Raw genomic sequence first — 14,628 nt, 5'->3', positions numbered from 1 at the left:
ATGCTGATATTGTTTACAGTTGTGCATAGTTGCACCCAAAGGATGTTTCTAATGTTTGTTGTAAGTTTGTACTTTGCTTTTGCACGATGTTGTGAGGAAATTGGAACTGCAAAGAACATATGCAGTAAAAATGTGAAGCATGTGTATGTAGTGTCTTATACTCATTTAGCTCAATAAATACAATAACATGTGACTTCACAGTAGATTTCAAACAGCTGTGCAAATAATGCACATTGCTGTTTTAAGAAATTACAGGTGTTGTCAAATATCTGACTTTTATGCATCAGAATGACAGTATATGATCTGTCATAATGAAAACAACAGATATTTGACTATCTTGTTCATGAACAAAGGTGTCAGAACTTTTCACTTTGATGACACTGACTTTTTCATTGATATGAATACTTATGATTGAGGAAAGAACTGTCAGCAGTTGACAAGCCTTGCAGCTTATTTACCAGATTTTGCAGCTTGCAGTTATAAAAATAGATAGATAGATAGATAGATAGATAGATAGATAGATAGATAGATAGATAGATAGATAGATAGATAGATAGATAGATAGATAGATAGATAGATAGATAGATAGATAGATAGATAGATAGATAGATAGATAGATAGATAGATAGATAGATAGATAGATAGATAGATAGATAGATAGATAGATAGATAGATAGATAGATAGATAGATAGATAGATATTTGCATATGACTAATATGTGGGGCATATTAGTCATATGTCCCACATATGACAAATAGACTGGTGTGACATTACGGTCCGGTAATTAGTCATGTAGCAAACGATTATCCTGGTACCTATTAATCATGCGCAGGTAAATGGCCTAAATGACGCTTATCTTTCAACTTTGAACCAAGAAAATATTTCAAACATCTGAGCTGCAAACATGGAGAGAGGCGAGGCGCTAGAGAGGAGGGCAGACCGGAGAAAAGAAGTGTGTGTGTGCCGCGTGTGTGGATGTGCGTGTGTGTGTGGCACGGGGGAGAGACAGAGAGGGAGGCAGAGAGAGACAGAGAGGGAGGGAGAGAGAAAGGTGGTGCAGTTGAGCACAGCGGAGTCCGGAGTGTTTCAGTGTTTCAGCAGATCGGAGGTGACAGCGGAGAATGGAGAGGAGCCCGTCCGCTCGGCGAGCTTTGACCGAGAAGAACCCGCTCGGTCCTTCCCTTCTGGAGCCAGCGTGCTGAGAGACACCGGGGGGAATTAGCCGGAGGGGGGCAGAGGAAAGGAATGGCTGATCCTCTGCGGAGGACTTTACTAGCAAAACTACGGGGGAAGAAGTCCAAAAAAGGAGCGACGCTCAGCGGTGGATACGGATCTGCTGCTGCGGCGAACGCGGGCCGAGAAGGTAAAGAAAAAGTTTTCCCCGAGGAGCCTCGGCCGGTAGTTTTGCTCACAGGGCTGGATGTCACGGCAGAGGGAATGAGCGCATACGAGAATTATGTAGCAGGAGCGCCGGTGCAAGCAGAGGGGGCCACAACAGACCCAGAAAGTCGCGCAGTGGAGGTGGCTGGCTCACGTTCCCGGGAGCCGAGCAGCGGGGGCACGGTTCACGGTAATGAGCGGCTCCCAGGGGCCCCACTGGGCCAGTTTGCTGGGGACGCGTTAGGAGGGGAGGACAGGAGGCTCCGGGATCCCAAATCTGCGGGGATCTCTCTCGAAGGACCACATGTGCAGATAAAACGCTTCGTTCCTGCGCCGAGGCAGTGCGGCTTCGGCGATTCGATCGGGTTCGGGGACAGCTCCGGTCAAGCGATACACCGAGCGCAGGTACGGGCGCAGACGGGGGTCGTTCGAGCTGCCGTGGCCTGGGTTGCAGATGGTGAGGGGGCAGAGACCAGGAGCCGGGGGTTCTCCCGGCACATGGCAGGGACTGTAGTAGCGATTCACACAAACAACAGCTGGAATATTGACCGCCCCGCTCTGCAGGCATACACTCAAACTTGCGTGCATCCAAACTCTGAGGAAAACGTTTTAATCAGAAGCATTGAAAGTTATGAGCCTGACTGTGTAATTGGGGAGACCGCTGGATGCCCTCAGAACCCAACAGTTTTCCCCACTGACTTACAGATTTGTGATCTCAAAAGGCAAACTCTGTGCAGCACAGAGGGGTCACTGAGGTACACCTTAGACAGTGAAGATGACGATTACTATGACAATGAAATTCTTCCCTTTTACGAAGCAGTTAAACCAAAAACTGTTGCTGGAGTGGAGGTTGCAGAGATACAGGATAAAGGGCAGGGAGATGATGGTGATAGCGCCCAGGAAACAGACAGGCTCAGAACACAGCTGCAAGAGGCCTATTATCTTCTCATCAATGCTATGAATGATATCAGCTTGGATGTTCAGCAGATTAGTGGTGGCTTAGCTGAGCAGCAAGCCACCTCTTCCTGTAGTAGTCATTCAAGAGACAGCCTGTGCTCCAGACTTTCTGTCAAAAACACTGACAGTGACTCCTGGTCCTCTGGAGGGAACCATAGTTTCCAGCAGCTTTCTGACACTGAATCACTCCTGCTCTGCCTTACTGGAAGTGTGGAGTCAAAGGCAAAGCTGATCAGTAAAAGCACATCCTGCTTGTCCGTGACCAAAAGACCCACATTAGTCCGGTCTGCCAGCGATGGCGTTATTAGGTATCAAGGCCTACCTTCATCTTGTACTCAGGCAACCAAACGGGAAAGTGCAGAAGTCCATCATGATAAAGAAGCTTTGGAGTTAAATAAACATGAAGAGGCTGAAGTCTCAAGAGCAGGTGAGCTATCTGAACCGGAGGTGCTTTGCAACACCATCAGTTGTGACGAACTGCTGCAAAATGTTGGAGTTGAGGAGGAACATGGCGGACGGCTGAATGAGAGCAGCGGTTCGGTAAACAGCCTCACAGGTTCTACTGACAGTAATGGCGAAGCAGCAAATCATCAGGGTCAGGAGGGCAAGCAAGAGCAGGCCGAAGTCCGGACACAGGTGGTCCAGTCGGTCAGCAAAGCCTACGGTGTTACTGTGAACAAGATGCAAGAGTGGATGCACAAGGGTCGTCTGCTGTCGTCTGAGATGAAGCAGCGCATTGAGGGTTCGTCTTTACCTCTTGGTGGAGGCCAGAGCCAGGATTGGTCCTCCACTCAGGCTAACCTTGGAGGCTGCAAACCAGGAGTCCCGGTTCGAGGGAGTAAATCAGTCAAGGCTAAGTCGTCTACAGTCAAGTCTACAAGACAGCAGCAGCAGCAGCCAGGTAGGAAGGCTACACAGGGTGGCCTCGTCTCCAGGGGGATCCTCTACTCTTCTTCCTCCCATCTGATTGTTGTCATCCTCCTCCACTCATAGTAGACTCCATCTGGTGGCGGTCCACCCTTCACTCCTCCACTTTTGGATGCAAAGCAAAGGGACGAGACACCTCAGACCTCTTGCTTTCCTTTGTAGGGGTTCTCTAACCGGTGGCGGGCTTTGTCCTTTACACTAATTTAGCAGCATCTTAACACTTAATTAATTGCACATGAGGTTGTAAGTCAAAATACTCACAGCATAGATCCAGTAACAACTAACTCACTCTTCTGTTAGATGATTCCCAGTGGTGTTGGTGGTGGGGTTTCATGTGTGTGTCTGTGTTTTATTTATGTATTTTGTTTTAATGTTTGATTCTGAGAAAAAGGTAAAATAATTTTCTATTGCAGTTTTTATGAAAGACATGAAAACATCTGTATCAGGAAACCACAAGTGAGATCATTACTCAGAATGTTTCTCTGTTTAACATATTGCCACCAATTTTACAGCTTTTCTTGACCAATTTGTAGTTAGAATCGGTACAGATCTTGGTATTTATTAGTTTCCATGAACCGCACAGTTCTTTCTCTCATTTTTTCCTCATTTACTTTCTTCCACATTCTCTCTTCTCCTCGTCTCCGCTGAGCTTTTCCACAGCTGTGGCCAGAGGAATCCAAGGCAGGAGAGAAGCCACTGCAGTATTTTCTGCTGCACTCGTGGTGTGTGATTTGTTTGAGAGAAGAGGGGGTTGTGCTGTCATGTCGCTTTCCTCCCCGGTCATTTGCTCTTGACAGCCCAATGGTAGCCTGCATTTTAAAGAGACTTTGAGTTGAATTTTTGAAATGCCATTCCCGTTGTTTAACTAGTTTGAGTTGTGTCACCTAATTCCTCACCATGACTGAACAAAATGAAGGGTGATTAAGTATTTATTGAGGTCATTGCTTGGCTTATCTTGGGAAGCTCTTCGCACCTTGCAAAAAGCATAAAGTTATCCAATACTCACTCATGTTTGAGTGAGTATTCGCCCTCTTGTTTGAGTTGTTTGGAAATTCTCTTAGATTTCTTTCGATATCAAACTTTAGTGCAAAGTCTTTCAAATGTCCTAGTTTGACTTCATATAATTTTGCTTATGCTCTAACTTTTCCAGTCATCAACATGTATAACTTTATGGTACGTCTTTTGTGAACATAAGCCTCTTCACTTTGTTCATGTGTGTATATGAAGTAAAAAGATTTATTTGATTTTGGTTTGTCAGAGAAGGCATACTGGCAGGTGGGCATAATCCAGGTGTCCCGTTTTCACCTGGCATTAGGTCATGAGTCATGCATTTGGTAAATATCGTGTTAAGTCTCAAAAGTATTTGGCAGTGATGTTTCTATGCTAGTCTATGACTGGGATATTTTGAAGATGTACAGACTTTCTTTCAAAAAGTATAAAGATAAAGTACTGTATGCTGCCTTTACAGTAGTTCAACTTAATTAAAAAAAAACATACAATTGTGAGGCTTTGCAAAATGTGCAATAGAGTTAAAAAGGAGAGTAGATATAAAAAACTGAAACATTAAGTAGAATATATCTAAGTATATATCTAAGTAGTAAATGTCAGAATCGCTAATCTATGTGAGCAAAACTTTAAATGTGTTGACCTGTTCTGTACTAGCAACTTTCCAAAATCTTTGCTAACTTCTTACCAAGTCACATCTGCTTCAAAATATCAATTTTATGAAATGTAATGTCCTTATTCATAAGTTTCATTAGTTGAGGTCAATAAAGTTTGTTTGATTTACCAAATTCCTTTTTTCCTTCAACCTCCCAACTAATTTTACAACAAATTGATATAAATTGCGCTAAGCTAGCTTAACTTAGGACTCTTTAGATTTATTACAAAGGCATAAGTTTGAAGTTAAAAACAATAAATTCTATAAAGCAAAACCAAATATTTCCAAACTTTTTACCTAATCTTTTGAAAACAAGGCATTTAATATGTTTTTGCTTAATTTTCTAAGGCATTGCTTAACTTCCTAAATCCATCATTATTTGCTATCCTGCCTTGTGTAACCGGATCAGGCTGGTGATAATAAAATGGTGAGGCTTGTTGTTGCTGCTGACCATGTTCATCAACATTACACAGTTACGTATTTGGGTTTATCATACACACATGCCCTTATATAAATGTATTGTGTCTTGAGAAAGTGTTTTCAGAAACTCATGACACAACTGAGGGTGGCGGGACAAAGATTGTCTTGTCTTATAGTCTACATAAGCCTTGAGAGATTTATTGACGTTGCAGATATGAGCTGGGAGAAACTTGAGGCATCAGGGATCATACCAGGATGGTTTTACGAGATGTTTGAGTCATGATGCCGTCTGCTGCAAGTAGTGGAGAGAGCACTGGTTTTTATTAGCTTTTACGGTACTTCAGAGCTTCTTTTAAAAGGCCTGTTACTCTTATTTCAGTTTTTGTGTTAATTAAGCCAAACTTAAATTTTAACCAGCACAATAAAACCCCAAAAAAGAAACACTGAGAGAATTGCAATACAGAGGAAGAAAATTGTCTCTTCAGCCCACATATTGAGGACAGCACTGGCAGTACGTGTCAGTGGGAATGCAAGTGTTGATATGTGATGTAACCCTGAGCGATCGCAACTCTGTCCTCGTGTAAAAAGAAAAATCTACACTGACAATCCTCATTAGCATATGAATGAGTGTCAACAGGAATGCATGGCACCCAGCAAAAAGATTCGCTCTAAAGGGAGCTCACAAACCGCGTATATACAACAAAGTTGTGTCTGTAGGGAGGAGAAAATGAGCTGCTGCGTGTTTGCTCCTGTCAAAAGAGAAGCCTCTATGATAAAAAGGAAAATCAGGAAATAAATTAAAAGCCTATGGGAAAGTGGATCAAGTGCTTTGTCTTTGTGGAGTAAAAGATCCAGCAACTCATAAGGTTTGGAGATGAATGTAAGTGGGTTTACTCTGTGGCTCACACGGCACAGATCTGCTTTGGCACTTCCAGATTTTTCCTTGGTAACTTTGAAACCATAACACTCCTCCCCATCTGTGCACCACCTCTTTGTTTCTTTCTTTCTCTCCTTCTTTTAGTCTTGTCACAAAGACACAGTCCTGTATTATTGGTTTTGGCCATCTGTTTACCTTCAGGTCAGGTGTCTGTTAGTTCTCTGCAGTGATCACAAGAGAATTTGGGCTACAAAGAAGCTGAAAGGGATCTTGACAGTTTTCAATGAAAGTTTTAATACTACGTTTTTCATAAGTATTTCTCTTGGATTGGTTTTGTGGTTGCAGGTCTTTCATTTTTTGGACAGTTTGTCATAAGATGACCTTCCTCGTCCTAAAACTGTCCTCCATCTTCTAGAGAATTTATGTATTTCATTTTGCATCATGAATATTCTTAGATGCTTTATTATGAATAATGACATGCTTTTTAGAGGGCATAAAAACTGTTTCCTGCCTTAACTCGGAGGATGAAATTTCACATTTACAAAATTTTCTTGAAAACTTATTAACCAGCTAACAAAATTAGCTTTCATCTCATCTTTGCTGGTCATAATTATTATTTTTTTATTATTTCATTTTGTCCTTGTTTTGTCTCTTAGAATACCTTAGTTTATTCCAGTGTTCTTATAAACTCTTCAATCTTATGAACACAATATATCTTGTTGTTTCTTAGGATAAAATCCCTAAATTCTTAGCAATCCTTTGTCTCTTTTTATCAGGCTAAATTATAGACTGAGAGGTGAATGATGCCTATAAATTGTCTCACATCTGACAGCAGTTAAAAGAGGCCAAAATTTTGCAAATTGGGTCCAACTTGTCCGGCTTGTTGTTTGTTTTGGAAGCTGCTGCTGCTGCTGTAAAGGAGTGTGATGGTGAAAGGAGACGGCAGCAAAGATTTAAATCTCCAGCCGTGGTCTGGAATGCCGTTCGTGTCGGAACATGCTTCCTTTTCTAGTTATGAAAGACCCCTTGAAGAAGACAGCTTGTCGACAAAAGTGCTGTGTGTAGTCTCGGCATCAGGGTCAGTAGTTTGGAGAGGTTTTGGTTCTAATTTTTCAAATAAAAATATTTTGTTTTTAAGGTTGCTTTTTAGCTTCGTTTGTTGTTAATGGGTCTTTGTTCATCCTGAAACCAAAACATCTTTAAATTCTAGTTTCTCTGGTAAGAAATTGAGTTTATTGTTGCAAATTATTTGTTTTAGGTAAAAAGGTTAAAGTTTTAGTGTGTTTTTCCTTACAAAACAAAGTTACTAGTGCACCGTAGTACAATCCCCTGTTTTCTGCTACAATGCATTCTAACCTTATGAATTTTCAATAAAAATTGAAAGGCTCCCTGAAACGCAGCCAGACTGGAGCAGATAAAATCATAGCATCACAGATGAGTGCAGCCTGGCAGTTCAAGCCCACACAGTCACGCATGGAACTCAGCGAACCAGCAGAAATAAAATCCTGGCTTCTCCTTTTACAAAAACTCTAATATTACTCAACTGCAGGTCCTCAAAAATTCCTAATGGAGACTTTGCAAACACACAATACAAATGTGATTCTGGATGCAAGTCCTCTGTTGAAGGTTCTGCTTGTGCCTGACATCAAATGAAAAACAAGAAATGTTGTTGTTACTCGTTCAAGATTAGGATTTTACTGTGCAAACAAATCAAATTAACTGGAATGTTTACAACAAGGTGGAGCGCAAGAGAGTTTAATCCCCAACTTAGATTAGTCCATTCCCACATAATGTTCTAGCCGTAGTTCAGGAAAGATTAACCCCTTCTTTTGTTGCGGTGTAATAAATTTCAGTGTGTATGTTTATGGGACAATAGTTGCTTTATAAAGCTGTAGATTTCTGGAATACTGCTAGGATAGGCCTGTAGACTCTAGGCAAGGCATGGCAAGTTTATTTGTGCTGTGGTATTCAGAAAGAAGACAAAGTGTTTTACAAGGAAATAAAGAAAAACTTCCATTACACACAATAAATATAGTATGAGAATGATAGTAAAATTTGAATATGAAAAAAAAGAAATGCCAGAAAGAACTTTGAAAACAAATAAAGAGCTCAGACACAGCTGATGCTACATTTAGGTCTTTAATCACACAGAGGGGGGAATACATTGGTATTGGTGACTGTAACAAATTGTGGTTATGTGATCACAGAGAAACATAAAGTTGTTGGCATACCAACTGTAGGAAACGTAAAACTCCACAATTGGAGCTCGACTAAATATGTAGATACTGAATTCTGCTTTCCCGAGAATCGAGCCTGGAGGAACTCCCCCACACAGTGGTTGTTTGTTCGGACTTATAACTGCCAAATGACAGATAACTGATCTGCCAAATACATCTTGACCAACTTTTCCAGCGTATTGATCAACATGTTATGATCAGCTGTGTTAAATGTAGCACAGAGACCCGCTCACATGAAAGCAGATGTTTTTTTACAGTTCATCTTTTTTCTTTTTTACTTTTTAGACATTCTAGTAGAAAGAATGTCTAAAAATTCTGACATATGTGAGAACTCGCTCCTTCTCACTCTTCATTGGCACTATCACAACTATATTTTAAGCTAGACCTTCTGTATAGAATGTCAAATTTTCTAAAAGATAGTAAAAATATCCTCAAGTTTCTAATTTGCTCAGCTACTCGGGCATGCGTGAAAAAAAAATAAAAATTCTGGAGAAGTTGGCATTAGAGCATGTTGGAGGGGCTCGAAGGAGAGCTGGAGGGGATCAAAACAGTATTTTATATGAGCCTGCTCTACAAGTTAGAGCAGGACGCTGGCCTCCATCTGCACTGTGTTTTACTTGTCACACTCTTGTGCATAGTTGTGTGTGTGTGTGTGTTGTTGTTTTTTTCTCACTGCTTGCATCTGTGATAAATTCTTGCATCTTCTTAGTATCTGATTGGAAATCTCCTCCTTGCGGGAACTGTTTTCTCCAGTCCCTCAAAACATTGAGTGCCAATGCAGGTCACGTCCGTATTACCGGAATGTGTTTTTGTTTATTTACTTTTTTGCCATGTTTCTGCTGTCTTCACCTTTTACCAGTCTCCTCCTCCTACTTCTTTCTGAAACGTTGGCTGTTTCTTGCATACCAGAAAGTATGCGTGCAAAATCCCTCAATTTCCTCTTGGAAGTGTGAGTTCACAGATTCCCAAAGTTAACCCTGAATAGGGTAGTTTCTGGAAATAATGCTGGAGGGCATTGAGGGACATTATGATAGTCCATCTGTCTTTAAGTCCTTGAAAGAAGAGAGAAAGAAATTCACAAAGAAATATTTAAACCACCTGGCATTACTAAATATTTTCACACTTGTGGTTTGTTGATGTAAATGTTTTCTTCAGCTTGTTGTGACTTGACTAGTTTGAGATGAAACATCAACCTCTCCAATTCAGTTCACAGCAGTAATTACTGAAATTATACTAATCAAGAAGATGATTAGTTCCTTTTTCTAGTCCAGGAAATAACTTTTGCATTTTATTTTCTGGCCTGCTGCAGTGATTCTCACGGTCTTCCTTTGTGTCCTCCACTTTCTCAGCTTTCATTGAGAGTTTCCAAACCCCGTGTGCTAATGGCAGAGAGGCCAGCAGACTGACCAATGAGCCTTCATCATGGAGCCCGCAGCTCACCACCACCATTACAGTGTCCAAAAAGCGCAACTGGCTGCAGCAGAGCTCCCAGCCAAAGAGTCACTGCACCAAGGAAGAGCTGCAAGGCATGCTGGGAGCTGAGGAGGGCAGTCAGCTTCCTCCTGCTCCCAGCCCCTTGCCAGAATTTGTGAGATCCACAGGTGGAGCGCTGCCACGGCCAGTACGCCCACAGATCCCTCAGGTTAGATCTTCCACAGATGTCTGAGATTAAGATGACTGTGTTAGTTTAGTATTGGTGAAAAAGCAGAAACAGCCATGACAGGGTGAGTCTTTTTACCATGTTACAACTAGGGGTGACCTTATGCCATGTTTCTTTCACTTCTGATATGACACAGATATTGACTTAATAACATGTCAGTATGCATCATTCATTCTTTTATTACATATTTTGTGGTGTGGATGTTAGAAGGGTGATGCATTACTCAAACAGAGAGCAGCAGTCAACAACAACAAGCATGAGAACATGCTGAAATGTTGACATTCTGTTCCAAACCATTCCCAGAATCCTTCTTTTTATTTTTATTTTTTTTACATCTGCAATTTTAGATGCAGGCTGACAAAACCTGATGCTCATCTATTGGCTGATATTGATTTCCGATATTAGCATCAGATTGGAACACCTAGTTTTATGATTTTATATGATAGATATGAAACGCAAATGTGAAGTGGGAGGAAAATGATACCTGGTTGTCATGACATTTTTACAAATAGTAATGATAAAAAGAAAAGTGTGGGTTGCATTTAGAATAAATTTAGCTCCATTTACACTGAATTAGAAAGAAAAGCAGAAAAACAAAGATTAAGGAACACTGCAGTTAAGTTAGTGTTGAAGTTAAGTGTAAAACTGGATTTGTTTTGTTTTCAGGTGGTTGTTGGTCAGTGTAAGGTGTCTCCTCATCCTCGGAGCGTGGACCCATCAGAAGAGAACGATGCAGATGACGAGGGGGAGATTTGGTACAACCCAATCCCAGAGGACGATGAACCAGAGACGTCCCGTCGGCCCTGCATTCGGCTGGTCGTCCCACCGCAGGGCGAAGCACAGAGGCGACCTGGCTGGGGAGCGGACGTGGCTCCGGGCAGCTGGACCGCGGAGGGTTCCAGCGGGCCGGATGCGGTCATGGAAGGTCCCGGTAGTGGTTCTGGAGATTTGAGTTCAGCAGGGAATACTGCACATTCCTCGGAGGCGATACATCTGCACAGACAGCTGCTTGCGTGCAAACCTCCAGAAGAGGGGGGGCCCTCCTCCAGCAGACCAACAGGTAAACCCCCCTGGCCCCCCAAAAAAATAAAACACTCTTTATTGCTTCTTTCTTAGTCATTCATGCTTTTTCATTTATTTTATTGAGATGGTGCTTGGGGCCAATTACTTTTTGTCTCCATCAATCATTCAGCAGATTCTTGCGGTTTGCACTGATTATAGTCAACGCTGACAAGGATCCTAATCAAGGACTTTTTTTTTTTTTTGGTCTACAAAATAAGAGCTAAAACTATAAAATATTTAATGTTTAACTGTATTTTTTAAAGACAACTTTCAATCTCCAATTTAAGACAGTCTTTTCATTGTTTTTGCTTGAAATGTGAAGCAGATTTTACATAAAGAGACAAACTGTCTTTTTGTTATGTTCTTTTGTATCAGAGCGGACAGGAGCCAAGCCCCGTTTAATCATATCCTCCCATATCAGTGTCCCTCATTAGTTCAGCTGAGACAGACATTAGACAGAAGGAATTCAACATTGACATTCCTCAGACGAATGATATCCTCTTTCTTAACATCAAGTTCACACAATGATCTGCAATCCTTGGAGTTTTTTTGTTCATAAGCAGGGACAGATTCTTGACCCCAAGAGTTTCCAAATAACCCCAGACATGAATCATTGCACTTCTCCTTCACTTTCTTTGCCTCCCCTTTACTCGCCTGTTAGCGACGACAGGATGATGACAGCCAGCGCACGGCTTCCCATCTCACAATGTCCTTTTCTTTCTTTTCTTTTCTTTTTTCCTGACTTCCGACTTTTTGTTCTCTGTGATGTGGCAACATGGTAGTTTGAACTATTTGGCACATCTTCATCTGAGCCTTTAATTATAACGCTTCTCTGTGGCACGCAACAACCATTACAGTTGTACGAACACAAAAGCAGTGTGACTAGTCTGGCTCATTCTTGGGTTCTTGTTTCTCCCAGCGACAGTTTGAAGGCTTGAAATGAACACACTGACAGCTTCCCTCCACAAAGAACCAAAACCACAGTAACCAAGACCCGGAACTTTATTTTCTATCCCTCTGTTATGATAATTTTGCACCACCTAGCTTCAGTAGCAGCAATAATTAGCAGCTGACAAACTCCTTTAGCCTGATTGTGTAGCATCCAGCTAACTCCTGGGGCTCATACAATGTCATGCTTGGTTAAAAAAAAAGAAAAAAAAAAGACTGTCTGTCCTGCGAGACTTTTCTTGTGGGATTAGAATTAATCCAGTCCCAAATGAGACTCAGTGTACTGGTCCAGGAACGGCTCTAATCATACTGCAGTCTGCCGCACTAATCATTCAGCACAGAGCTAATTAAAAGCTACATATTAGCACACCTTTTATAGAACTATGTTTCTTTTTGTGGTCCAATTTGAAATTTCAGCCATCAAGTTTCTACATCAACAACAGTTGCAGGTTATTTGGGGAGTATTTTTCCCAGCTTTGCACAGAGAATTTTCTGCTAAATGTAGGACTGGACTTAGTTGAACTTACACATGGACATTCTTTGATGTAAACCATTTTTTGTAGTTCTGGCTGTATAATGAACATTTTTTGTGGCAAAAAGATAAAGACCAGATCCAGTCTCAAGTCTTCTGGGACTTCTAAAAAGTTTTATCTCTGAACAGCTTGTATTTAACTCCATCTAAGTCTGAGAATGTCCCTGTTCCATCCGAAGAAAAGCATCCCCTCAGCATGATGCGGGCACCACCTTGTTTCTCCATAGAAATAGTATGTTTGAGATGAGGTACAGTGGGCCGAATTATCAGTTTTTAGGTTCATCTGATCAGAGTTTCTTCCCACATGTGTTTACTCTCTTCCTTACGGCTTTCTTTCAACAACACCTTTTTTCTAGTCAATCTTTTCTTGTTATAAATACCAGCTCTGTGGAGTGCAAACTAAAGCTTTCCATCTGACATATTCAGAAGGAAAACTTCTAAATCTTTCCTTGAGCTTGAGCGATGCATCTTCTCCAGATTCATTGCTCCTCTGATCATCACTTTTTTTTGTAAATGTCTCTGTGAAAGGTTTGAAATGTGAAACGCTCTTGACGAATAGCCCAGAGATGAGTTATATATAAGTCTTTTACTTTGCTACCATTCAGAAAGCTGTGCTAAGTTTATGCCTCTAGTAAATATTTGTGTTTTTCTGCAGCCAGGTCTGTGATGGTGTGGTTTTACTGGCTGTGAAAATGAGAGCAGCGCGTAGTGGTGTTGTTTTCTTTTTTCCCCCCGTTTTTCCCTCCTGCTCCGGAACTGCCTGCTGCATGTTGACTTTGCAGTCGATTCCAGTGGGTTTGGTGACGCCATCTCTCAGTGCATTGCAACAGAAACGGAGCTGCGTCCCCTGCTTTGTGTCATCAACCATCATGCAGGCCTGTTAGTGTGGTGTGGATACGGCGGGTTCGCTTTGCCTTACTGTGTGCCTTCGTCTTCAGTTATAAACGGCCTCGACCTTCAGAGTTTACTGTGGGCATTGTGGTTGCTGTTAACAGAGTTTGTATTGACTGCAGAGGGACACTCCTCCTCTTTAAACTGGTGGGTGGTGGTTTCAGGGCAGCAGCCTGCAATGAGCTGTCAGCCTCTCATCTGTTGATCAAATAATCTGGAGAAATCAGGAAAAATATAATAATAATAATAATAGTAATAATAATAATAAGCCAGCAAGAGTTGGTGTGTAACTATTTAATACTAAAATAATTTCTAATTTGTTAAAGAAAATCATTGCACATTAGACACCACATATCCTGCACACGTTCACAAACTTCTATAAAATGTTTCCAAATAAAGACAAAAGTTGTTGTAATGACTTGATAAAGGGTCTTAATCGTAACACAAAATCATGCAAACACTCTGTACTGAAAAAGATCAGTTCATGTTGCCATTTGAATGCTTAAAGTGGCTGAGATGGCAGCACACTTTGTTCAGTCTTCTGATATTTCAACTAATTTACATAATTTGTATGTGGCAGGACCAGATTAGGACTACAGGATATCAGGGAAATGAACAGTTGTGACACAATTAGCTATAATTGCGCTGACAGTATCAGCGCAATTATACTGATTGCAATTTGTTTTAAATCACAACTTTGTAAATTGAAGCATTTTGTTGACTAGAATGAATGTAAAGTCTATACATCAAGTCCATCAAACTGACCAAATATGATATTTATATTTAGAGTGTTTCAGCAGATCACTTGAAATATATTCAAATATCAAAACTGGATTCAACCAGATCTTAGTGAATGCAATGATGAACTCATTCTAATGATGACTTGATGCATCTCGCAGCTCTCAATGTTTCATTTCAGTTATGTAATTACTTTGGAATGAAATGCTTTGTTTTTAGATTTTGGCTTGTAGTTAGGTTAAATTTTTGTGGCTATTTTCACTTTCATGCAGACATCTTCATTGCATTAACAGAATTGTTTGCCAAAAACAAACAGACATTGTGAAAAACATTCCACTT

At 41.1% G+C, this 14,628-nt stretch overlaps 1 protein-coding gene across 2 annotated transcripts in view; it reads left to right on the top strand.

Moving 5' to 3' along the window:
• Positions 1-1,054: 1,054 nt before the first annotated feature.
• Positions 1,055-14,628, top strand: part of syde2 (synapse defective 1, Rho GTPase, homolog 2 (C. elegans)) — a 43,030-nt gene continuing 29,456 nt past the window's right edge. Inside the window, exons 1-3 of one of the 2 annotated variants that reach the window (XM_055051941.1) lie at positions 1,055-1,363; positions 9,808-10,100; positions 10,785-11,178. In XM_055051941.1, the coding sequence (XP_054907916.1) occupies positions 1,246-1,363; positions 9,808-10,100; positions 10,785-11,178 (805 nt within the window). In that variant the 5' untranslated portion in view covers positions 1,055-1,245. Of the gene's footprint in view, positions 3,239-9,807; positions 10,101-10,784; positions 11,179-14,628 lie in introns of both variants that reach the window. The other variant, XM_055051933.1, reaches the window with a different exon arrangement.

This window comes from Poeciliopsis prolifica, unplaced genomic scaffold (genome assembly GCF_027474105.1).
Source record: "Poeciliopsis prolifica strain line A6 unplaced genomic scaffold, Auburn_PproV2 SCAFFOLD002, whole genome shotgun sequence".
Taxonomy (NCBI): domain Eukaryota; kingdom Metazoa; phylum Chordata; class Actinopteri; order Cyprinodontiformes; family Poeciliidae; genus Poeciliopsis; species Poeciliopsis prolifica.
Note: the sequence above shows the minus strand (reverse complement) of the source record. Positions and strands in the feature narration are given on the sequence as shown.